Source organism: Neodiprion lecontei, chromosome 2, assembly GCF_021901455.1.
Source record: "Neodiprion lecontei isolate iyNeoLeco1 chromosome 2, iyNeoLeco1.1, whole genome shotgun sequence".
NCBI lineage: Eukaryota > Metazoa > Arthropoda > Insecta > Hymenoptera > Diprionidae > Neodiprion > Neodiprion lecontei.
This window is the reverse complement of record NC_060261.1, coordinates 11,216,114-11,242,474: the sequence shown is the minus strand read 5'-3', so window position 1 is coordinate 11,242,474 and position 26,361 is coordinate 11,216,114. Positions and strand designations below refer to the sequence as shown.

Genomic DNA, 26,361 nt, shown 5'->3' with positions numbered 1-26,361 from the left:
TCGACATGAACGTAAGATGCGTTCCGAAATTATCTGGTAGCGTTAAAAAATCCCTAGGATAGAGGCAGAGCTACTCACGAACTCGCTAGCGCAAAAGAGATGAAATATTGTCGTCGGTACTTGTATTGAGAAGCCAGCATGTGCCGGCGCGCCAATCAGAATCATTGACTGACTAGTAGAGCAAGCACTCGACCAACCGCAACGCGGTCGTTTTCATGTAACGTCTCTGCGGAACCCCCAATATAAAAGCAATTTCAATGCTTGCTAAAATTGTTTTTCTGAAATGAAAACGAGTGACAAATCGGGGGCTTTGAATTATTCGAGACGTGCAGCAAGCGCATTTCATTCGTCTCCTATTCAATTGTTTCACTCTTTCGTTACAGGGTGATTAATTTCACCGAAAACGTGTGCCGAACATAACCTCCCCTTCACCATGATTAGAATTCACCGAGCGTAACGCACGCGTGTCAAATTATTGCCAGAACGTGGAGAACAAAGTTGAATAGGACGGTGAACTGACAGCTTTAGGCTCAAAGTGTGCATTTCATTTATTCCCCTATCGTACCTCCGGTAACTTTAACCTCCCGCTACAAAGTTCTGACCCTCTTCAAAGTCACATTATCTCAACATTCCGCATAAAAAATCTTGCGTCCGATCCAATTTACCGATATTTCTTAACGCGTCACATTTATTTATGGTATGAGAAATAAAATTTGATGATTAATAATTGTTTTTATACCGTCTGGGGTTAGAATTTAGATATTGTTTCAGGATTGAATTTGTGTCGAGATCAATTTCAGAGCTTTTAGGACAAAGAACAATTTTCACTGTCCCATTTACATCATATAACTTGTGTCAAATATGTAATAATTTTTCTTCTCAGGATTTCTAATGTTTCTTGAATATTCTAAAATTGAAGCGTGAAATTCTCTGACTGCACTTTGAAAATTCTCAATCCGTAGCATCTTGCCTATAATCCTTTCGGGCAAATTTCAGGAAAGATTTTCATCGCATTTGAGGAATAAACGTCGACGAAGACGCGAAACAAAATTTGTAAAATCGAGTTGTTTCACCGATTTTTATTCCGAGTTCTTGCAACGTGGATGAAGGAATCCCAACCTTTCTCCAACCCTCTTATACCCAATCTCTTTCACCCAATTTACTTTCAATTTGAGAATGATGCAGAAAAGTAGAACACGAAGCAAAAATATATTCAGGAAGAATTGAATTACAAAACTGCGAAATAAACAGAGACGATTAATATTTTGAATAAATTTTTAGTAGAAATCGCGTACTTTTTAATAATATCGAAATTATCTGTGAAATGGAACTTTTCATTCAAACTTATCTATAACGTACAATGCCAGAATTTTCAGCGACAAATTTTCACCGTGAGAAAAATCGATCAGCGACGCATTCATTTGTGTTCAGATTAAAAACACGTTTTGTGCGTGTATTAAATTCTTGAAATAAAAAAACGACAAATGGCATTAAATGTTCACCATTTATTTTTGACCTAAATCGATTCAAGGAACAATCGCTCGCATTTGACGGAATTAAACGAATGACACAATTATTCTAATACCGATATCGATTACTGTCCGACCTTAAAGATGACGGATTAATACAGTGAAAATGGTGCATATAATTGCAATAATAACCGATATAACACCGCTGCAATAATTGGTTTTTCTTTATCCAAGTTTTGAAAAATTTCTCATCGAGTACGTAACTGCAAAATCTACCATAAATTGCGATTCCTAAAAGTATTTTCTTCGGTTCCCCATTTTAGCACCACCGCCTCTTAAAGTTGAAACTCGCCTCTCTGGCCATAAAGAAAATAATGAAACACTACAAGGACAGTTCCATTTCGTTCTTTGCGATGTTTGAAATTGCCCCCGAGCTTTTGGGACAAACGTTCAATTTCTGTCTTGAGGGACTCTGCGTTGAGAAAATATTTTTCTACCACGGTTCGCGGATTCGACGAAATTGTTCGCTTTCATCGTGCGTCGAGGGAAACTTTGGATCGAGTCACAGAATTCTGTGTTATATTATTTAAAATTTGTAAAAAAAAAAAAAAAAAAAATGAAATCAACATACATTGTCTCGATTTGACCAAATTATTTTCTGCTTAACAAAAGCAATTAATAATTTCCAATTAAATAGTTGAGTCAAGTTGTTTCGAAAATTGCTTGAAGCTTCGTGCATAATTAAAAAAAAAAAAAAAGAAACAAGTTAACATGTATCTTAATTTTTGTGATTCCGTGATACGTTTTTTTCCGTTCTTAACAATCCTCATCAAGGAAAACATGCATCAAATCAGCGATTAAATTTCCAGAAGAAAATTCGAAGATCATTATATATGTTCCATATTTCTTTTAACAAACTTCTTTTCAACAATTATCCTAGTTAGCCTCGAATAAAATATTTGTACATTCAAATTGATAGACGAAGCCACTGATTGGTTTCAATGTTTCGACTTTTCGATTAAATTTTCAATTCACTTGTACATTTACTTACAAATTACTTTTGTAATGGGTAATATGAAGAAAAATTAATTACAACACTTTCGACGATATGGTAAAAAAATAGTCAAATATCGAGGATCTTGTTCCGATAATTTCGGATGATTTTATTGAACGATTTTACAGTTTCAATATCATGTTAATGTTATATAAATAATTACTCAATACCATCGTTTAATCGTATTTACACATCGTTTATATCGTTCTTGTTTGTCATAGATATTATATCCACTCGGGTTAATTAAAATATCTCTGCAACAGTTTAGACTGCAAAGTAAATATTATAATCGTCAACAAGCCGGATAAACTCTGTATCATCATATTATATTATGCTGGAAGGCTCGTCGACTTGTATTACATCTTCTTAACGCGATCGTAAGGATATAATAGATCGGGGTGCAGGATTTAACGCTTCGAAGTTTACGGTACAACGATAAGATCCGCGAAACTTTTATATTCAGACCTCAGTCAGAACGAAAATTCAACGAGTGAATAAAATCATTGAGACTAAATTTGTAAAATTCATTATTACTCAGTTTCGAGAGAGAGAGAAAAAAAAAAAAAAAACTCATCAATAAACTTGGTGCAAATCGTAATTCTTTCAGACATAATTTGCAGTTAAAATTCAGAGGAAAAAATTAATAATAAAAGAGTACGTGCCCAATTGCACAAATTTCGAACGAACTATTTGAGATCGAGTTCAGTTTTCGAGTCGTTATACAAGTCAACGTAGTTTTATATCAAATGTTTAAAACTATATGCATATATCACTTAGACGCTTTTAAATGACAACATGTGTACGAAAACGATCAGTTGTTACAATAGATGCATCAATCGTTATATTGACTGTAATTTTGAATGAAATTTGTTTAACACTTACTATTACTTATTACACATATACATGATAAGATTACGGTTTTGCTTGTTGTGTTAATCAAGGATGGTCAAAACTCATTATACACTAATTTTATCTACACGTAAATAGCCGACAATTTTTGGTGTTCATTAAACAGTCTGATCAATTCCTACAAATGTGCAATGTACGTATTATACCTAAGCGTAAGACCGTTATGTAAACACATAAAGCAATTGATAGTGATTTTTTATTTTTTTTTTTTATCTTATTTTTTCAATCGTTTATTCATACCACAACTAATTTTTGAACTCTTTATAGAATTGGGAAAATTGGATTTATCGTTTTTTTATGTGGAAAACACTCGTTGGAAGTCACGTTTTAAAATTAAGATCGATTATTTTCCTCACTCCCGTTTAGTTACCTTTCAAAAATTTTGCCAAATCTGTGTAAATTTTACTCCACACACGTAATCGCATTTATCCTCTATTACAGGTATAAATATAGTATATATTTCAGACTAAACATTCACGTACATGCTATACATATATTATATATCATTTATTTGAAAGAATATTTTCAACATTTCAAATTTTCGCCAACAACGACGCATTATTTTGTATTCGGTCACGATAGTTAATATCTTTACTATACAATAATAGATAATGACTAATTTCATTTTCGATGCTATGTATATAATATAATCTATTAATTGAATAATAAGTGTTAAATTCCTCCTAATTTTATAAGTAATCAAGATTTTCTTCTTGTATTATTCACATATTATTCATATATATATATACATATTATATCATAAGATCAAGAAATGAAAGAAAAAATTACAGAGATATTTCTTTTCAGATTTTGATCAATTAATTGTACAGAAATATATGAATAGTGGTCCACGTTTTTGATATTGAAAATATTTGCGGCTCTTTGTATAATTGATTATACATGTAACATCGTCGCAGTTACCTGATCCGGTCAAAAAGTCAACAGCTGCTATTTCACGAGTTAAGTTTTCTTGAGGCCTGATCAAAAACTCGCGTTTAATCGAGAATAAGTGAATAATGCAATGGAAGATGAAAGTATGGCAATTAGTAACTTTTGTAAATTATTCAAGGATCCGAACGTTGCATTCGATGAAGTGAAGCTCGACAATTAGGATACAAAAATGGTAATGGCCGAGCAATATGGCGTCGCACTTGGTGATCAGCTGATCGTTTGACCCTCGGTTTCAACCAAATAACACGAATACAAAGGATCAGAAGGCTTTGGGCAAGCGGTAATAGTTTGATATTCCTCCATCGAGTTGGTACAAAGTGAAATACGGTTTTAAAAACAAGTTTTATAATTAAATAAGACACAGATAATTTCGCGCGTTTTCTACCGCCAGCTGGCGTCTTTCGTTACTTTGGATCCCAATGTAGAAAATTAGCCAAAACTCACTGAATTGGACGTTTGGGGATGGGATTACGGATTTCGCCTGGGATGCAGGAGTGTATGGTTTCCGGCCTGGGAATACAACGCTGCCCGAGTTGGCCGAACGAGTTTCGTAATCTCTTCTACTTTCGAAAAGTTCGAGGTGACGCGGCGCTACGAGCACCGCATGCCGAGCAGCCTCCTCTGGGTGCTGCCCTACTCGTTCCACTCTTACTTCGGATACACCCGGGGGACAAAATTATGTAATACTTGTACATTAGACGGTCATTTACAATGTATAAGGATAAATGAACCCCAACATCTGAATTAAAAGATAGAAGAATGTAAAAAGAACCGATCGAGAAATTTGCAGAAATATTATTCATATAATGATAGTAATCAAAAACGAAACGGTACTTATTTCATTGAACAACTATTTGTTATTAAATTTTCATCATCTCTGAATGTCTCCAAAGTGGATAAGATGAGCGTGAAAACATTAGAATCGAATAAAAGACATCAAAGTTTGATCATTTTCGATGTTTTACGTTTTGGGTTATTTCATTTTGTTCAAATTACTTTCATTGCTTAGTAGAGATGTTGCTTCATTCGAGTTCACCTTTATTGCAGTAGACAATATTGTTGGAGTTTTAAATATCCTTTTTTTTATATTCTATCTTTTGATTCAAACATTGGGACCGAATTAAGATGTATAAATTAGAAATCTGTTCAAACAATGATCGTACAATTACATTAAATTATACTGCTGGTAAGTATTTCAATTTTTATCGAATGTTCTTATTTCGGATAGTTTCATTTTTTTGTTCGAAAGTTTAATTTCTTTTCTTGCGATGGCCGCGCTTTTTCGCTAATCGATAACAGTGTTGAACAAAATGAAGCCTGTTGAAGACACAGATTAATTAACTTTTAATAAGTGAAAATCAAATAACTTTGCTAACCATGAATTATAGATAGCTTTACCCAAATAAAGCAGACTAATGAATTTTCCAATTTATACTTTAGGACATAGCGGCTACTTAAAAGTGTTTATAAAGGACCGTACAAAAGTCTGAAGCATATATACAAAACTGATTACTATTTAAAAAAAAAAAAAAAGTATAACAGAGAAAGAAAATATCAATATTATACATGGAAACGGGTTTACAGAAGCTAAAATACAATAACGTCTTGTGTATTTTAAAACTGATACAGACTTAATCGAATCGGCATCACGATTCCATTTCATTGTGGTTCATATGGTTTATTGCAGTACCTTATTCGAATTAGTCAATCTAATCTACCTCGAAATGAAATCAGAATCCTATTTTCAGGGTCGGTTCGTGCGCTGATGTAATTGCTGGAAAATCCCAAATTGAATATCAAAGTGAATGATACAGACAGGTATGTTATATACGTACATAAAATACGTCTATCTTTATGTACATATTTCAAAAGATTGTTTTTTCCTTCAAAATGTTTTTCCCACTTCTAAATTTTCTAATCACGGAGATAGGTAGTTTTTACTCGTGATAGAATGTTTAATCAAATACTCTTTTTCTTTATATCAGACAAATATTGAGCAAAGTTTGAGTTTAGTGGGATTTATTTACACCGTTCATCGCAATGTTTTTTTTTAAATTTCACCTCAGTATTCTAAAACTGTAAAATTTAAATACGATCCAATGATATGTGATCTATTCAAACGAGCGAAGCCTTGATTTGATATATTTTCAACAAGAGTAACGAGATTTTTAATAACAAAAAAAATCATAGTCACGTGATCAGCAAAAGTTACGTAATTGCTGAAAAATTCAAGCAACATATCGAGAAATTCTGATCAACTTTTATAAAAACAAATATACGAAGTTATAAGAATTTTAAATTTCGTTCAATTTCACATTGAAATACAATTAATGTACTGTAATAATTTAGGGTAACAAAATTTTTTATCACGACGCATCAGCCCTTGTAAGTAATAGTTTTTTGAGGTTAGAAAATTCTATCCCCGTGGGAAAAAACGCCTGAACGCAACATTGGCGTACGTTAAACATATTTCTGCATGAAATAGCGTGAATTAGCGAAAAGAATATGATTTAATACCGGCAGCCACACGTCGAGCAAGAGTGTTGATCGGTGCGACGACATCTTGCACATTTTCGTTTACACTTTTTCGATTTCGTGACAGAGGAGCTAGCTGGCTTTGCACAAACGCCATCGTTACATGAGACGTCATTATTTCGAACAGGGCACGTTGAGGATGGATAATTTCTAAAACGTGTTTATTCATAATTGAGAATCTTCTACATTCTGCAAGAGATTGTGAATATTCAATGGGTTACGTATTGCAGAGATTTTTCGCCAAACGAAATTCCAACGCGATATTTAGATCACGGAGTTAGGGGTAGGATATCATTAGTATAATATTCTTTTGACACGAATGGCGACGGCAATTATATTAAAAAATTATCAAAAATTTCTACGACTTTTATCGGAATATGAATCACTGACAGGTTCTCAGTTGTCCTAAAAAATGTTTGACAAATTTAGACGATTTCTAGGAATTTTTTTTCACCAGGTAATAGAATTCTAATTTAACATTTGGGTTACGCCTACGAAAACGCTTTTTCATTTCAAGGGAAGTAAACTCAGGGAATGGAAAAAAACCAAGAACCCAAAGTTTTTTGGAAACAATTCGCATAGAATTAAAAAAACAAAACGCGTCAAAGATGGTAATTAAAAAGCTTTTCTACGCTCACAACCCTGTTGTCATTTTTCAATAGCTTTAAATCTAGAGTAAGTCAACTTGAAAATATCTTAAGGTGATTGAAATTGCCTGCAATTGGGACCCTTAAATTCAAACAATGCCATCTGGGGGCAGTGAATGAGTTACGTGTTGAATTATAAAATTCATTTGTTATCCCATAGTTTACTTTACATTGACCCAAAGTCACAAAATAAAAATCTTACATCTTGCGCAACGTTTTCTGCGCTTCAATGTGTGAACGAAATTGTCAAAAACGATCAGCTGATTTCCACGTCCGACGCCATTTTGATCTAACCACACCCGTATTAAGGATCCCAATATATGTAATATCTGTAATACCAATATACAGAGTGAATTCCTAACGTCTGCAACGTTCGTCGTCTGCTAAAATTTGATAAGTACGCGCTAAAATCCGAGAGCAACTGTTTCCCAGGGCGACCAATTATCTATAACCTCACAAATTTCGATATTTTTTTGAATTGAGCACAACTACCACCGACAACTGCAAAATTTTTGAGGTCATATACATCGCAGCGAACTGTCGTCTAAATTTATAACGGTTGGTCGCCCTGGCAAACAGTTGCTCTCGGATTTTAGTGCGTGCGCATTAAGGGAGCTTTCCAGTGTGAAATTTTCAAAAAATCGATTTTTTTTTTTTTGCTTTATCGAATAGTATACACTCTTCCGAATATTCCCTGAAATTTTCATGCCGAAATTCAGATTATTTCGGTTACTGTACAGCATTTTTTGGAAGAAGGCAAGGGAGCGCTACAGCTGCCGCGTCGGCCGTCTGCCCGTGCGACTGTTATTTCTATTGTCTCGTTCCTACCTGCACGTACATGAACTTGGCTCGCCAATTGTCGAAAATGTGAATTCGGACTATTGCATAATTTGCCGTTAATTAGCCGTAAATTAGTCGCGCGACTTATTTTTTTGCGCACTCAATTTTCAAAAAAAAAGCGGACGGCGTGCTAAATTCTTGAAAATCAATCAATCACTGTGTGTGGCAACTAGCCCCAAAGCACGTATTCTGCGGCAAGCAGATAGTAGAAATCGCTACGCAGTGTGCTGTGTGCACCTTCAATGAAGGTTACGACCCAATTTTAAAAATTTTGGAGACGATGGGATGCACGATAGGGCCGAGCGCCGCAGATTTCGCCGCTAAATACAAGAATGCGCGCATCACCCAAGCAAACCGCCGGGCGTCCCTGGATAGCAAAGAGGCGAGGACAGCTCGTCGGATTGAACAATCCATTGAGCACGATCTTTTCGAAGAAGCAGAAGGGATATTGTATGGACCTGGCATCGCTGATTGACCGTAAGTAAACGATTTACCTAAAATTTCCTCACTTGAAACTTTGAACGCGTTTTTCTCGAAACAGCATTTTTCAAAACGGTGGCCAACTTGGAGGGCAGAGTTTTAAAGCTATCGAGTTGAATTTTTTACACAATATTCTTAACGTCATTGTTTATCGTGCTATGGAAGCTTTTTTTTTTTTTTTGACATCTTCCTATTTTTTTGTAAAAAAAACTGCCAAAAAAAAATGCTAAAATCGATACTTTTTGTTCAAACCGGCGCCATTTTTGCAAAAAAAAAAAAAAAGAAAAAAGCTTCCATAGCACGAAAGCCAATTATATACCGATCAATAATCTTTTTGTGTTTTTTGTCTCAGATCAAAATTGTGACCCCCAATGTGGCCACCACATCCAAGTGCATTTTCTGCAACAATTGTTTCATCATTTTTATAGATACTAATTAATAAATAAATCGATCTTTAAAAAATTGTTTTGTATTCTTCAATACCCAATTAATATACAAAAAAAAAACCAGACCGATTAGATTATTTTTTCTTTAAAAAAAAAAATCGCGAAAAACAGCGATTTTTCGGGCTGTCACACTGGAAAGCCCCCTTAAATTTTAGCGGACGATGGACCATGCAGTAGTTAGGAATTCACTCTGTATACGTATAATATGTATTGTTGTTTGTTTTTTTTTTTTTTGTCACTATTTTTTGATAAACAAACAAATCACCACTTTCACGGAGACAAATCAGTTTGCGCACGTTTTTCATTCGTTAACGGAGTGAATGGAGGAATGGATTTTGAAATTCTTCATTTGTTCGTTCATTTCGTACGAGTTAAATTTCACTTAAAAGACTTGCCAAATCCAGAAGAATGATTTTCGCAGACGAAACCTCAAAAATTTAGCTTATTGGGAAGTTAAAATTGTATTTTAGTTATTCTTTCTGTTATTTCATTTGGCCTGAAATATCACTATTGCAAGTAATTGTTCGAGAAAATAACAGCAAGAATAAAGAAAGCATGAACGTCCCTCCAAAAATATGTTGAGATAGTTGAGAATTCATCCTGAAAATGCATCCCTGCGCAAAAAAAAAAAAAATGTTTGAAAATATAATATATGTAAGAGCGATTTCACCGCGGTTTGTTTATGTAACGTCAATTCATTTTCGAATGATTTAATATAACGTTTCAATATTTAAACACTTCTCGTACAAATTTCGGTTATTGCATTTAAGCCACTTATTATAAATTTCTGTTACACGTTATATACACATCATGTATATATATATATATCACTCAGATATCACTTACACATCTCTAGCTTTTCTACTTTTATAGAGGACAAATATTACATTACAGCCAGATCTGATACATTTGCTCTGCAAACGTTATACAGACTCCGTTACATCGTTAAGTTTATTTAATCACTGGTTAGGATTTAACAAATTAGTCAAGTTAAATCCTAAAACTTTACCACCACAATGGCGTTACCGAATCTCGTCAAGGTTTTGTTTTTTATGTTTCAAACACAAATAAGATGTAACGGATTATATACGTCATGTATAAATAGATATAAAAACATTTTCTTTTATAAATACTGAAGCTGCATGAAATTTTTCACCATGCAATGACGCGCGAAAAAAAAAAGAAGAAGATTTATAACACATGCTAAAAAATCACTTGTTGCGCAATAGCGAAGCTATAGGAATAATATAATGTATTATATAATACGTAAACGAAGCTTTGGCTACAGAGCAAAGTTCAGTAAACGAAAAAAAGAGAGGTAACAATTTTAAATAAATACCTAAACCTTCATTCTTCGCATACATCAAACCGAGAAATTAAATTAATCTCTTCAATTTCGTGTCACAGGTTAAAAAGTATTGATTGAGGAGAGTGTTAAATATAACTTTGGAAGACGGAATGAAACTAATTCAAGTTAATGACCAAGTAATCTGATTTTTTGTAAAGTTTAATAAAAGAAACTTGTCCCAATGCAATTTGAGCAGTTTTTCGTTTACTGATAAAGGAACAGAGCAAATGAATGAATGAACACTAGCCAATAAAGAGCAGTCGAGCCACAAAATTGTGATGATAATAACTAATGAAACGATAATGATAATAATAGAAAAATTATTAATAACAATAATATTAATATTAATAAAAATAATAAGTGGTAATGAAATGAAATTTCCCTAACATTTTGTTCAACTTTGTAGAGGTTTAAAATGGAAAGTCTAAAGTGTATTGGTTCACCTGAGAATAGCGTTACGCTTCACACTTTGCACATCCTGCATAATGTTTCACGAATGTTTGAAAATATTAAAATCATGAAGAAAAGAAATTGAATCAGTAAATATTTTATCCGTTAAGCTTTGTGGTTACAGCTTTTGTGTATATTTTTCATGCTTACAGCGTAAGGCCAGTCTCACGTTATCAAACGCCTTATATTTAACCGCGACCCAATTAGTATTTCACGATGTAGGCGGTAAAGTAGAAGGTAGCTCGAGTACGTTTGATCACTGAGTATTATCATCATCACCAAGATCATTCTTACGTTATTATGGTAATCGGTATTATAACGTCATTTTTGTAGAAACTTTCTAGAACTATAAATCATACTTTCAAGTCCGCGAGGAAACTCAGTATGCATTGATTGCATAAGTAGATAATGATAATCACTTGTTACAGATTCTTTACTACGCGCGAATAATGGATATTTACATGCAAATGTTATAAATATAAGTCGGGATTTACCATCGTAGTTAATAGTAACATATCTTATAATAGTCAATATAATTCGGATGACGAGTATAACGAGTTTATATTTCTACCAGACATTTTTATCATTACTTCATCTGTTCACGAAATAAAAACTTTAGGGTTTAACCGGTTCATCCGTTAACGGGCCGTTGAATGACGGGAGTCTGAATGAAAAAATCAGTTCAAAAATCTCCACCAATTTCATTTGCGCCAATTACAGCGAACACCAATAAAACACATCCCTATCGTGTAAGAAAGATTAATTTGAACAAATTGGAATAATACAAGCTGAGATATCAGATTCTACTATTTTTGGGCTCACTTTACTCGCTGAGTAGATCTTTACAAATTGTCCGAAATTTTTTTTTTTATTTCAGGTGATATCTGGAGATCTATGATGAATAAAATAAGGCCAACGACATTAGAAACAAAAAAAAAATGCCAGAGTTTCGTAATTGACGTGGTTTAATAAGAAAGTTTTTCTTTAAATCACTGGTTTCTTAGCTTGTGTTATTCGAATTTACTCAGATTCGATTCTATAACATAGTAGGCATGTTGATTCAATAGAATTCACCGTCATTATCGCAAACGGAATTGTTGGAGTTCATTTCATCATTAAACGGTTTTTCCTTTTTCCAAAAATTTTTATCCACAATCAGACTCTTCACAGGCCACTCATCCTTAACCACAAATCGGAGCTACCTTCCTTTTTACGCGATGTAGTCAGGGGAATACCTAAAACTAATTCACTATTTGCGTACAATTGACAATTCAGCAGCCACTCGTATAAGACGTAAATCTGTGCGTATCAAAATGAAAATCAACTATATGTTTTGTAACATTATCATATAAGTAGGTAGGTACTTTGCGAAGAAAAAAAATGAAGATCGGAAAAAAAAAAAACTTTAAAATCACAACCGTAATTTTTATACTCTGTAATTGTGTGTAAGGACCGTCAGTAAAGAACCTCCGAGGTAATGCTTATGTGAACATTATACCGAGCTGCTAATTGCTACATTTTCTAGCAATAAAGTGGGTTGAGAACGAAAAACTGTTATTAACAACAAGTGATTATTGGGGCGAGTTTGAATCAGAATCTGGCTCGCTATCACAGGATGGCACGCACTTGGATCGAGAGTTTGAATCCGCTTCATCCTCCTCGTCGCTGTCTTCGTCGCTCTCTTCCTGCATTGACTTTCGTGCCAATTGTACCGCCTGCCATTCTTGATAATGACCTTTACGTTTCTGTTCGAATGCTAATCTTTTTTCTGAAAATTCATATCAGATTTACGTTAATCTTATAATTTAACGGACTTCGAATGCATTGAGAAAAGTATACAGCACAGATTGTTAAGCAACGAAAATCAATGTTCAAATCACTGGAAACAATTCTGAAGGTACACTCTAAAAATACTGCAGATTTGCCTGAGTTCAAGTTTTTGTTCAAGTGGCAAAATTGATTCACAGAGAAGTATTTAGCAACAAATCGTTGTGAACTTGACACAAAAAAAGTATTAAATTCAGGAAAAGAAACAAGTAATAAAAAAAAATGAGAACTACATTTGGAATCAATCGACTGATAATCCACTTTGTATGAAAATCGAGAAGAACTAATGTAAAAAGAAAATGTATTACGTCTCTCTTCTGGCGTCTCTTCATCTTCTTCATCCGAAGATTCCTCCAAGATTTTTGGTTTATCGTTACCAGCCAGCCTGTAGAAATGAATATACGAAACATTAGTTCCTTAGTCGTTTCAGAATTTGTAATCAATATAGATTTTTATTGTGGGACATTTGTTCACAACTGGACGAGATCAATGCGTATGGATAAATAAGAGAACAAATGACTGAACTGTTTAATGAAATAAGAGAAGAGATAGTAAAATCAGCATACTTTGCAGCAATGATTGAAGAATCCAGTTGGTCTCTTTCATGCTCGTTATCGACACCCTCGTAGTTGTAAGGCGTTTTTGGTTCGTCAATTTTCATGTGACCGTAATCCTTGTCGGCTGGATGCAGCGTGGCAATAATATTCATCTCATCCCACTTTGTTTCCTTACTGGGTCGACTGAAAGTTTCATTCAATAATTTACCCGATTTCTTTATCGTAAGTTCTTTTAAATTACAGGATAGTTTGAAAACGTCAGGTGTTTCATGAAATTACAAGCTTGAACTTTGTGTTGATTAAGGCAGTCGCAGCTTCAAGCCAGTTGCATATCTTCCACGCCAACTTTGGCGGCAAGAAGTTTGCTTTATTTTGTTTGCTCGCAACAGATTCCAACGATTGCATGGTAAACATTATAGCACAATGGGAATCAGATCACAAAGACCGAAGTTTAAGAATTTTCGATGTTCAAATAATAAAACCTTATCTTGAATTGCTGATGTCGCTTATTTCGTGTTATTCAAATTTGGTTAAATTCAGTTCTATTACACATTAGGGATGTGTTTTGTTCCTTTTCACTGTGATTGGTGCAAGTAATATTACCGGAGACTTTTTAAATGGTATTGCCTTTTTTCAGAACTTATGACTCAAACTCTACATTCCATTCATCTTTAAGAATAGAATACATTTCGAAGAAAGAATCTGTTATCCTACATATATGATCGACCAAACTTATGACGGTTCTGATAATTCAAACAAAGCCGTTGGATCATGTTTGGGGAAATTTAGTCATCTAGCGATCGTCTGTGAATCGAAGAGTGAAATGAGCAAAAATTTATGACGTAAAGTTCAAGCAAACGGTCTTGATTAACGGCAGGATGTGAAAATAGAAAATTTTTCTACCGTCTTGATGCAGAGTAAAGAACGCAGCTACGTGACGTGTGAAATACTAGCACGGAGCTGAATCGAACGCATTGTGTGTATGTGTGAGATTGCAGCTGTGATCGAGTATTAATCAAACATTGAGATCTCGACATCGTACATCTCAGTGTTTAAAAATACACGTGAAGTAACCTATGAGTCATAATATCGAACGGTTCCGGTGTTAAATTTGATTAGACAGAAGCTTGCGGGTAAAAATTAACTTGAATTAGCGCTGCTCGAGCGACGAGAAATAGGCGTGACGGTGAGAATTTTTTAGGTTAGAAAGACTTGACGTTTTCGTAGTCAGAGATTCATTTGCAAAACCGCGTACGGTCTGTATTACCTGGGCGCTTCCTGCGAGTCGAAACTGCTCGACGACTTTAGAATCCCCTTCGAAGGTCGTTTGCCTAAATTTTCCGCCATTACTTGGGTGAAAAAAAAAATGTTAAAAGATACAAAGATTCACTCGGAACTTTCGCACATTTGTTGTGTCGTCTAAAACTTGAACTGTCCAAGTCCAGCGTCGGGCGAACTTGTTGGAAGTTTCGGCTGCTAGCGTACCGGGAATTTTGCTCCTTAGGTCTGAAACTCGACACTTGTCAACATTTCTTCCCACTTCACACCGCCGGCACAGAGCGACACGCACGGTCGTTAGACGAACTTGAAACTACAGGCGGTATTAAGGGGATGTTACAGACCGTTCTCACCATCTGAGCTAAATCGATGGATTCTAATAAAATTCACTCAACTTCGGAGAGGCTGATTGTAAAGCACAGGGTTCGTACGTTTTTTGAAATCTAAAATTTCCAGACGTTTCCCTGTTGTAAGAAATTCCCTGGATTTCCCCTATTTTTCAGGCTTTCTCCGTGCGTACGAGTTCTGAAAAGACCTAACTTCATAGCGTATGTAAAGTAGCGAACGACTACGTTTTCAATCCTGTGGCACAGATTCTTCGCTCAATTTGTATCCGATTGATTTGAAATTTTTACACAATCTTTGAAACTGGTTTATCGATTGAAGTTCATGGCTATATTTTTAAATTTCAAATCAAGGATTTATTTGTCCAAAATTTTTTAACAATTTTATGGTCGACAAATGAATTGTTTTGTTCATAATCGTATATATTGAAAAAAAAAATATTTTTAATATTCGGGCTACGAAGTTGAACCCGAAAAGGTGTTTTTAAGTAAAAAAAAATGTTCTATCTGTTACAAATTGGACAGTGATGTCAGGAGATGCGTCACCGCAAAAGCTCTCGAGTTCGAAGTCGGTCGTTGCTTATATGCTCCATGCTGCCATTTTTTTACTAACTTGAATGAAAAAATCCTTCATTGTTCTTAAAACGATAGATAATAAAACGCTCAAACAAAAGTTTGTAAATAATTAAATATAATATGGTGATTCCCCTTAAAGATCTGAGAATACCTAAATTCGGAATTCTTTTATCGTTTGAAATTAATTTCGAAGTACGATCAAACCTCAACGTGGGAAAAGTTGTGAAAACTCGCTGCGATGCTTCCAAGAAAAAAATTGTTAGAAACTATCAGACAGAACTTAAATGTAAGGTATATGAAAATTTTGTCAATTTCATTTCAAAACGTTGCACATATCATTGCACGCAAATACATAGAATTTCGGTGCATAATCATCCAAATGATTCATAAACAGAGAGCAATAAAATTCCGGTCCAGATCTCTCAAGATGAAGGAATAAGCTCGAAAATTCGCCGAAGGTTTTTTTTTGTTTTTTTTTTTTGTTTTTTTTTTCTTCGCGCAGTGTCGGGATGCAGACGGCTTTGCATAGCGTTCGAAGTTCAGTTCAAAGCTACGAGATGGCGTTGACTGTGTCGATTCGCCTCGGGTAGAAATCGCCTTACCGCGGGAGTACTTGAACGGGAATAACACCCGAAAATAGTTTTTTCGATCCCTTATATGGGTCAGGTTTATCGAGGGTCGGCTTACGGCCAGTCGGGACTCGAACGCAGGTGAAATTTTAATCCGCCAGAAGCATTTGGACGGTTTGGCGCTCGCCGCATTCTTCGATTCTCTCGCTCTCTCGGGCGCCGCGAACAGCTCGTTTCCATTCCCAGCTCTACCTTCCTTCAGTCGCTCGCTTCAAGCATCCGTGACGCGATTCCGAGACCCGAGTGTGCTATCGAAGCCACACACATATCGCCTGCACCCGCGCACGCTTCGAATCCGGACGGTCGTCCGTCTTCCAGTGTTCCTCCGAGTGCCGGCCGAGACGCATCGTGTTGTTTGATCAATTCTGAGTGAACGGCGGGTAAATTAAACAAGCCAAGTGTTACGCGTCGGAAAATCACCTCAGTAACCGGGAATTTTCTCTCCAGGCAAAACGAGTGAGTAAAAATAAACCAAGCTTTCATAGTGTCATTATTTCGACAAATTAGGTTCGATTTCATTTCTACGTCGTTTTTCGTATTATTCGAATCTTTGACATTGATTTCCCCGCATCACCTTGCGAGGATCAAGCTAAATACGAAAAACGACAACATCGTTCACCTGTCGTTACATTAAGAAAGCAACGTCAACACACGCCAAGTTTGTACACGCAGCAGCGTTGTATTTGCCGGTGTTCGACTTGATCGATTTCAAATTCTGCGATCTTCATTTTTTTTCCACCACTCTCGATTGATCGTTATTGGCCAGGATTTAAAAAATTTCGAACGCACCCGTTCGATGATTGTAGACGGACTTCTGCCGTTTAACGATACTTGACAAATGTAACGTACGGTTTTTTTTCACTCGTACCTCGCACCTGTCAAAACTTCATATCGCTGTCTGTTTTTTGCAATCGATCCATCAGCGGTCCGAAATTGTCAACTGTTCTCCAATGTGGCGAGAGTTTGTTTGTTTCGATTTAAAAAATCGTGGCGAATGGCGAATTTAACTCGATCATCCCTGCAGCCTAAAAAAACGTCCAATAATGCGTCAGGAGAGCTTCGAAACCGCGAAATGGGAGCCGATCATCTGCACAAAGACCGGTGAAATCAAAAGACTAGATCAGGTTGTTCCGCATTTCTGCAAGTTGTCACAGTAAAACGATGACACAAGTCTGGTCCTCAATGTTTTTGGAATAGACAGCAGAGGTAACATCACCCCAGGATTAATTTATAGCTGTTTCAACGACGGAAACTCTATCATGATCATTACTTTTAGAATATCAAAACAGTTTTCCAAAAAAGATGGAACTTTTTTTATTTGTTTACCATAAAATATTCTTGCATAGCTGCCACTTGAAACTATTCACCCTTTGTATGTTTTGTTGTACATATCAGATTTCAGCAACTACGTTATTATCCTATTGACAATTCTTTATCACTCCATAGAATAGTGTGACAAATCGTACCGGATATTATCAAATGTTTCATTACTTGCATGTTTCATAAATTATCAGAAAATTGTTAAAATTTCTGAAAACTTTTCTCAACCTTAGTTTTCTCAACAACATACTTTCATAGATATGTTCAGATTTTCTCACTTTCATCTTAGCGTGATTAATTTCCCCTTTTTCTTATAAAAATTTTCAATTTCCCTAACGAATCCATCCCAGTTTATCGTCACTTCACACCGTCGGAAAATATGCAGAAAAACACCATAACTGAAATCGTCTCAAATTAGTGACACACGCTAAACGTCTCAAAGAATGTGAAATAACCAAAAAACAAAAGAAAGTTTAACCGTCTAAAAACTTGTTAGATATTAACTTCCAATTCCATTTCGTTGGGAACAAAGTCGAAAAGGCAAGAAAAACTCGAAGTTTTTTTTTTTTTTTTTAAAGATAAAAAATTTTACTCCATCCGGGATATCGCAAGAAAAATTGAGCCGAAAATCAATGAGCTACGTCATTTGCGTTACCGTTTCGATCCGATAAGTGAGGAAAATTTTGAGAACAAGGCACCAGCCCGGCTAAGGAACCCCACCCGCACTCCTCGAACTCCGATGAGCGAAATTCAAGTTCACCGTACTAACCGTCCTGAAAACAGACGACTGTCTGGCCGGGGTGCAGCCGCCCAGCCCTATCGAGTGGATTCATCTCTCTTCGTGTGCCTCATGCACGCAGCGCCAGGGAGAGAAAGACTCAAGGGCCACACGCCTCGCCGATCCTACATGCTGGAAATATATTCCTCGTTGTATTTCAGAAGCAGCGTCTGATGTGTTCTGAAAGGTCGATCGAAGATTTGCATGAATTTCGCCACGATTTTGTTCCCGCTATGTTGGCAACTTCACGCGATGTTAAAGGTTTTAAGAAATTCCTATGAGGCTGAAGTTGGCAACGTTACTGTAACGATGAATGTTTTGGAAAAATCGACGAGGCTGAAGTTAGTAACGTTAGCGTATAGAAATGATTATTGTGCAACTTCAGAACCAATGTCTGATGTGTTCTGAAAGGTCGATCGAAGATTGGGATAATTTTCGCCACGATTTTGTTCCCGCTATGTTGGCAACTTCACGCGATGTTAAAGGTTTTAAGAAATTCGTATGAGGCTGAAGTTGGCAACGTTACTGTAACGATGAATGTTTTGGAAAAATCGACGAGGCTGAAGTTAGTAACGTTAACGTATAGAAATCGTTGTTGTGCAATTTCTGAACGACTTTGAAAGTGTTAACTTTTCGAAATATACATGAGTATGTTTTGTTTATCGTGGTCTACTAATGTTCAGATAATCTTAAATGTTCGAAGTAACACGATTTTTTCTAAACATGCATCGTTATTGTAAGGTTATAATAAATACATCCTCAGGAAAGTCGTCACTTCCCAACTTTCAGATTGTCTAAGATTTAGTAAACATTAACAAACAAAATGTGCTCATGTTTTGTAAAGACAACTCCTTGAGAGTCGTCCTAAAATTGCAGAATAATGAATTTACCCCTGATGCTTCTGTACTTTAATGTTATTAACTTTAGCCTCTTGAAAATTCTACATCGAGATTTTGCAAAAAAAAAAAAATGTCATTTTCATCGGCAACGTTTTTAGAATCTCGTTATAATGTCGAAAAATGGAGATTGACATTCATACGCGAAGTTTTATAAAAATGTTTTAGATATTTCGGATACAAGAAAAAAGGCATTTCGAAAAAACCTTTAAATTTTCCGTAAATTTTCGCTCTCAATAAATTGTGCGCCAATTTTGTGATTGTGTTTTAAAATTTTTCGTAAAATCTCCGGATAATTCGATTCTCTGTACGCGTATAGTCTGAATTACGTGAAAGTAGCCAGAATCTAATCTGCAGAAATAATCGTAGATAAAACAAGATGTGTCATAAACTCAGATAATTATCTTAACGATGTAATTCGCGCGGATATGTTATTTTCACGTATTTCAAATGCTTTCAAAAATTCGTTAGACGGATTTCGCGAATACAATTTCACGCATAGATGTTTTCCAGTATAATTGCTCGTTAGAAAATTCTGATGATAAATACTGAAAATATCCACATGTATTTTTGAGATTTCGCACACCGGTAGGAAAAAAATGATAATGGATACGTCGGGTAAAGTTTTTACTTTATTTCTGAAATTTTTGTCAGAAACTCTCGGCGGAAATCCGAGTACTTTTCACGTAATTTTAACACAAAATTACGTTCGGTTGGTTTTTTATTTCTTCAAATCTTGGGTAATTTCGTTCGAAAATGGTAAAATTTATTTTGACGCAAGCGTTATGATAACTTGACAATACGGCTTGGCAAACGAATTACCTGCGATTACCACGTGCCAATTCGGCCGGTCGGCATCTTCGTTACCCAGACAACGGCTGCTGCTGCAGGGCTTTGGTCGATCGATTTCCAGCATCACGCTTTATCATACCAAGCGGAGATTACGAATTAATCTCATTCAGACACCTACTTAACACTTACTCTCGACTTTCCACGTATCTCGAGAGATGCGCGTTACGTTAATTATTGTGTTCAATTTCTCATTTCAGTTCATTCTTCCGAATGAGAATGAAGTTGGTAACGTTATTCTAACGATTCACGTTTCGGGAGAGCCGTTATTTCGTAGTTTTAGGAATCTTTGAAATGCAGTAAATTATAATAAGGCAAATTCGTATCTATTCAAAACACGCCCACTTCAAAGTAACTACAAAATTGCAAAATAGTAATTCTTTAACGTTGCTAACTTCAGGCTTATTCTTCTCAACCATTTTAAGTTCGCAGGGATCGACTTGTTTTTGACTTGTTTCAATTTACAGAATCTTTCTTTCTTTCTCATAACGCGATTTGGAAATTTACGTCCAGATTTTGGATATCTTTAATACTGTCAATTTTTATATTTTCCAGTTTTTGTTACACAAGATTAAATTATGATTACAATCTACACACGAGTAGAATAATAATCTGTATCAATTTCGATAACAACGATTACAAAAATAACTCTGCAGACGTTTCGAACGAGTCAGATTAATTGCCAGATTAGTTGATTCGATTGACCAGTTATCGTTTCTTTTTTTTTCAACGAGTTGGAACGCTTGAAACCTAACGTTGAAGAATTTCAATTCCAAATACGATATACCAAAATTACATCTCGAGTTCATGTTTCCTGAGATCATCGAAACAAGCGGGAAAATGGTGTTGATTAATTACCTTGGCGGGACTTCCGTTTCCGTTCTGAATGTGAGTGACAGGTGTGCGAAAGAGTCCGAGAGAAAAGGAGAGAATTTAGCAGGATAGCAAAGGTGAGGAGAAAAGGAAATAGGGCAGAGAAGGAGCGGGGAAGACATAGACGGGCGGTCGGGTGAAGGGAATAGGGAGGCAGGGATAGAAGGGAAGGGCGGGGGAAAAAGAAAGAAGGGGGAGAGTTTTGAGGTTAGGCAGAAAGAGCAGGCGGACGGCAACGATTCGGATAAGATAGGAATAGGCAGTGACACCTAGGGAGTAAGAAGGGGGATAGAGTAGACAGGTAGGCGGCGGATAGATAAGGTAGGGAGCGGTGAAGGAGAGAAATAGTATGAGTAACGCGGGTGGTCAAAAAGAAGGGGCGAACAGGGAAGAGGAGGAGAAAAAGAAAGGTAGGCCGGGGGCAGTTGCAGCGTTAGGGAGGGATAGGAGGCATAGCCTGGGATCGTCGGCGACGGTGCTAGACTTATGGAAGAGAAAGCGGGAGGAGGAAGGGGAAAAAGGGGAGGAAGAGGCAGACGAGTTGCAGGAAAGAGAAAGAGTATTTGGGAAAAGCAGGAAAGTGCACCGATCGCCGGAGGGTAAGACAGGGGAGGAAGGGAAGGTAGAGGGAGGGGGTATACAAGATATGTTAAGGTTGATTAGGGAAGAGCTAAAGATAGGTCTAGAGGAGGTCAAAGGGCAGGGAAGGGGGATCAGGGAAGAAGTGGAAAAGATTAAAGGCGAAATGGCTAGAAGGGAAGAGCAGTGGGAAGTAGAGAGGGGGGAGATGAAGGAAATGATAAGGGATCTAGGTAAAAGACTAGAAGAGGTAGAAGAGCGGAGAGGGGGTGAGATGGAAAGGGTAAAGGAGAGGCTGATAGAATTAGAAAAGAAGAGTGCAGAAGGAGGGGGAGAAAGGCAGGTACAGGGAAATGCGGAAGTGGCGCAGGTAACAATAGATAGATTAAAAGAGATGGAGTGGGCCATAGAGAGGAAAGAAAGGGAAGAAAGAAGGGGAAATATAGTATTGAGAGGAGCGAGACTTGAGAAGGGAAGAGAAAAGGAAGAGTTGAAAAAGATTTTGCAGCTGATAGGGGTAGAGGTTGAGGTAAAGGATATGTGGGAGGTAGGCGCGAAAAAGGGGGGAGAAAAGGGTATATGGATAGCAAGACTAGGAAATAGGGAGCAAAAGAGGCAGGTAATGGGAAGAAAAAGCCTACTCAAAGGGAGGGAGGAGAGAATAGACGAGGATCTCACCTGGGCAGAGAGAAGAATGAAATGGAAGTTGAGGGAGATAGCAGCTATTGAGGAGAGAAGGGGAAACAGAGTAAGAATAGGATATGCAAAGATCTGGATAGAAGGGAAAATGTGGAAGTGGGATGAGATAGGAGAAGTGCTTAGGGATGGTACAGGGAGAGCGAGGGAAGGGGGGCAAAGGGAGGGGAGGGAAGGGGGGCAAAGGGAGGGGAGGGGAAAAGTGGGGGAAAGCGATAGGGAAAGGTCAGCAAGCGAGGAAAGACAAGAGGGAAGTATAGAAGCACAGGGAAGGGTACGTAGGGAAAGGCAGTCGGGGGAATGGGTAGTGGGGGGGGACAGAGGCAGGTGGGGAGGGAAATAAGGAGGAGAGAGAGGGGAGTAGGCGAGACAGAAAGGGAGGGGTGGAAAGTAGCTTTTTGGAATGTGGCGGGGCTCGCGAGAAAGGATGAAGATTTCTGGAGGGGGCTAGGGGAGTGGGATGTAATATTTCTAATGGAGACATGGATAGAAAAGAAGGGGTGGGAAAGGATTAGAAATAAGTTGCCAGTAGGGTATAAATGGGAAGTGCAGTATGCGGTTCGAAAAAATAGGAAGGGAAGAGCAATAGGCGGAATGCTATCAGGGGTAAGAAGGGAGATAGTAAGTGGGGAGGGAGGGAGGGAAGAGGTAAAAGAGGGCATGATAGAAAGGAAAATAAGTGTAGGGGGGGAAAAATGGGTAGTAATAGGAATATACGTAAATGGGGACCTCAAAGAAAAGATAGGGGAATTGAAGGAGCGGGCAGAAGAGATAGAGGGAGGGGTAAAAGTGTTAGTGGGGGGTGATTTTAATGCAAGGACAGGGCAGGAGGGGGGAGGATGCTGGGGAGAAGGAGAGGAGGAGAGTAGGAGTAGGAAATCAAAGGACAGGAAAATAAACTCGGAAGGTAGGCAGCTGGTGCAATTTTTAGAGGAGACAGGATGGACAATAATGAACGGGAACATAGAGGGGGATGAGGAGGGGGAATTTACGTATGTAGGAGGGGCAGGGGTGACAGTGATAGACTACGCTATAGGAGACATCGAGGTGAGGGATAGGGTCAAAAGGATAGAGATTGGGGATAGGGTTGACTCGGATCATCACCCGGTAATAGTGTGGTTGAGGGGGGCAGTGGCTAGGACAAGGAAGGGAAAAAGAGTAGGGGGAACTAATAGAGGAGACTGGACGGAGGAGGGTAGGATGAGGTTTAGAACAGAAGTCAAATGGGAGGGGATAGGAGAAGTGGATGTAGGGAAAGAGATAGAGAAAAGAATAAGGGAGTTTAGACGAGCCTTAGATGTAGGAGGGAGGGGGAGGGAAGCGAAAAAGGGATGGTGGGACGAGGAATGTAGGCGAAAAAAAGCGGAAGTTAGGCAGAGTCTAAGGAAATGGAGAAAGGGGGAGGGGGAAGGGGACGCGTATAGAAAGGAAAGAAGGGAATATAATAGGCTATGCGAGGAGAGGAAAAAGAAAGAAAATGAGGGATTCATAAAAGAAGCAGCGGAAGCAAGGACAGAAAGCAAGGTATGGGAGATAGTTAATAGGGAAAGAAAGAAGTGGAAGAGGGTGAATGAAGAAATAGGAGATCAGGAGTGGAGGGAGTATTTCATGGGAGTATTAGGCGGGGTAGAAAGCAAGGTAACAGAAGGCGGGGAGTCGGTAAATAGGAAGGGGGACGGGGAAGGGGAGCTGCAGAGGGAAGAGATTAAAAAGGTGATAGGAAAGCTGAGGGATGGAAAGGCACCAGGGGGGGATGGAATAGTTAGCGAGGTATGGAGGTATGGGGGGGAAGAAATGGAGCAGTGGATATGGAAAACATGTAACAGAGTTTGGGTGGGGGAGGGCTGGCCAGAGGATTGGAGGGAGGGATTGATAGCGCCGATAGTTAAGAAGGGGGAGGGGAAAAGGGTAGAAGAGTATAGGGGGGTGACTTTGATGCCAACTCTATATAAGGTGTATGCGATGGCATTAGCGGATAGGTTAGAAAGAGAGGTAGAAGAAAAGGGCTTGATACCGCAAAACCAAACGGGTTTCAGAAAAGGCATGGGCACCATTGACAATATATATGTTCTTAACTATTTAATCAATAGGCAGGTGGGAAAGGATAAGGGAAAGATGGTGGCGTTTTTTGTGGACCTGAAAGCTGCTTTTGATTCAGTGAACAGGAAGGTGCTGTGGGAGACTATGGAAAGGAGAGGGGTGAGGGAAGGGCTAAGGGTAAGGATAGAGGAAATTTACAAGGAAACAAAGAGTCGAGTAAGGAGCGGGGGTAAGCTAGGAGAGGCGTTTTGGACAGCGAGGGGGGTAAGGCAGGGATGTCCGCTCAGTCCGCATGTGTTCAACCTGCTGCTGGCGGACTTAGAAGAGGAAATGGGGAGAGGGAGAAGGGTTGGGGGGGTGGAGCTAGCAGGCGGCAGGGTATGCACGTTAGCTTATGCGGATGATATGGTGTTACTAGCGGAAAGTGAAGAGGAAATGGAGGTAATGATTAGGAAGTTAGAAAGGTATATGGATAGGAAAAGGCTGACGGTAAATGTAGGGAAATCAAAGATTATGAGATTTAGGAAAGGAGGCGGTAGAAGGAAAAACATAGATTGGAGATGGAAAGGGAAAAGGATAGAGGAGGTGAAAGAGTTCAGCTATTTAGGGTATAGAGTAAAGTGCAATGGGGGACAGGAAGCACAGGTGAAAGAGAGAGTACGGAAGGCAGGGGTAGTAATGAGGCAGGTATGGGGAATAGGAAAAAGAAGGTTTGGGAGGGATTGGGAAAAAAGGATTTGGTTATTTGACAGGCTAGTATGGACGGTAATAGAGTATGCATCGGAGATATGGGGGTGGAGAGAGTGGAGGGCGGTCGAGGCGGTACAGGATAGATTTTTGAGATGGACATTAGGAGTGGATGGGAGAACACCGGGATATTTAGTAAGGGAGGAACTACAGAGGGAGAAACTAAGGATTAGGGCAGGGAGAAGGGCATGGAATTTTGAAAGGAAGCTGGAGAGAGGGGAGGGTAGCGAGTTAGCTAGGAGATGCTGGGAAGAGATAAGGGACAAGGCAGAAGCTGGGAGGCAGGGATCGAGGTGGGAAAGAGAAAGGGAAAGTTTCTTTGCGGAAAGGGGAGCAGAGAGTAGAGAGGTAGTCGCGAGAAGGGAGAGGGGCGAGATGGAGTTTAGGGAAATAGAGGAGAGAGAGAGGGAAGAACAGAGAAAAGAGAGGTGGGAGAAAATAAGGGAATCGAGGTACAACAGATGGTACAGGCTAGTGAAAGGAGAAGGGATACCAGGATATCTGGGAAAGGGATGGGGAGAAAGCAGGTGGATAAGGGTGGCAAGATTTAGGTTAGGAAGCGAGATGAAGGAGGCAAGGTACTGGGAAGAAGAGGAAAAGAGAAGGTGTAGGGTGTGCGGGGGGGAGGAGGAAACATGGGAGCACGTATGGGAAAGGTGCGTAGGCTGGGATAGAAGGGAGGAAAGCTGGCAGGAGGTGGTGAGGGAGATGCTAGGTGAGGAGGGGGGGGGAGAAGTCTGGATGAGAGAATTGGAAAGGATCAGGGATGTACAAGAGAATGAAAGAGTGAGATATGAATGGGAAATGGAAGTCGATTAGGATAAGGACGAATTAGGGAATAGAATAAGGTAAAATAGGATAAGGTTAAGTAAAGATAAGGATAAAAGGTAAGAAAAGGATAAGAGGGAAAGTAAGGGAATGGCAAGGCAATGGCACAGGACACAGGCAATTAGAAAATAAGTAAGGATAAGGTAGGAAGTAAGAATTAGGGTAAGAATAGGTTAAGAAAACATGTAAAAAATATTGTAAAGGAAGAGGAAAAGGGAAGTCCTTGTAACCCCAAGGGGAGCAATAAAGATTACATACATAATTACCTTGGCGAGGAGAAATGTTCTCCGCAAATCGTGTTGTATTTTTTTGAATCCTTTTTTTCTAATTACTGACCGCAAACAATATTTACTCTCGTAATGTATACAAGAAATCTGTGGAGAAGTACAAGATCAGTTGCGAAATTTATTACGAC

General features: G+C 38.0%; 3 protein-coding genes across 23 annotated transcripts in view; 2 read left to right on the top strand and 1 right to left on the bottom strand.

Moving 5' to 3' along the window:
- LOC107225930 (protein phosphatase inhibitor 2) overlaps nt 1-15,059 on the bottom strand; it is a 30,516-nt gene extending 15,457 nt beyond the window's left edge. The window contains exons 1-5 of one of the 3 annotated variants that reach the window (XM_046730739.1): nt 14,781-15,059; nt 13,523-13,696; nt 13,265-13,341; nt 12,756-12,897; nt 9,493-9,945 (exon numbers count right to left, since the gene is read on the bottom strand). In XM_046730739.1, coding sequence (XP_046586695.1) covers nt 9,927-9,945; nt 12,756-12,897; nt 13,265-13,341; nt 13,523-13,696; nt 14,781-14,860 — 492 coding nt within the window. In that variant the 5' untranslated portion in view covers nt 14,861-15,059 and the 3' untranslated portion in view covers nt 9,493-9,926. Of the gene's footprint in view, nt 1-9,492; nt 9,946-10,025; nt 12,898-13,264; nt 13,342-13,522; nt 13,697-14,780 lie in introns of those variants that run through there. The other 2 variants (XM_046730740.1, XM_015666568.2) reach the window with 2 other exon arrangements.
- A 1,343-nt stretch (nt 15,060-16,402) lies between these two features.
- LOC107225925 (probable GPI-anchored adhesin-like protein PGA55) overlaps nt 16,403-26,361 on the top strand; it is a 124,078-nt gene continuing 114,119 nt past the window's right edge. For 7 of the 19 annotated variants that reach the window (XM_046730721.1, XM_015666554.2, XM_015666552.2 and 4 more), the window contains exon 1: nt 16,405-16,796. The gene's annotated coding sequence lies outside the window, so the exon portion shown is untranslated. Of the gene's footprint in view, nt 16,797-26,361 lie in introns of all 19 variants that reach the window. The other 12 variants (XM_046730729.1, XM_046730728.1, XM_046730727.1 and 9 more) reach the window with 5 other exon arrangements.
- On the top strand, nt 21,406-22,674 carry LOC124292741 (vicilin-like seed storage protein At2g18540). Its single transcript, XM_046730469.1, has one exon. The coding sequence runs from the start codon at nt 21,406-21,408 to the stop codon at nt 22,672-22,674; it is 1,269 nt and encodes a 422-aa protein (XP_046586425.1).

Excerpts from the sequence above, each read along its gene's own strand:
- LOC124292741 (XM_046730469.1), top strand. The coding sequence starts at position 21,406 with ATGAGTAACGCGGGTGGTCAAAAAGAAGGGGCGAACAGGGAAGAGGAG.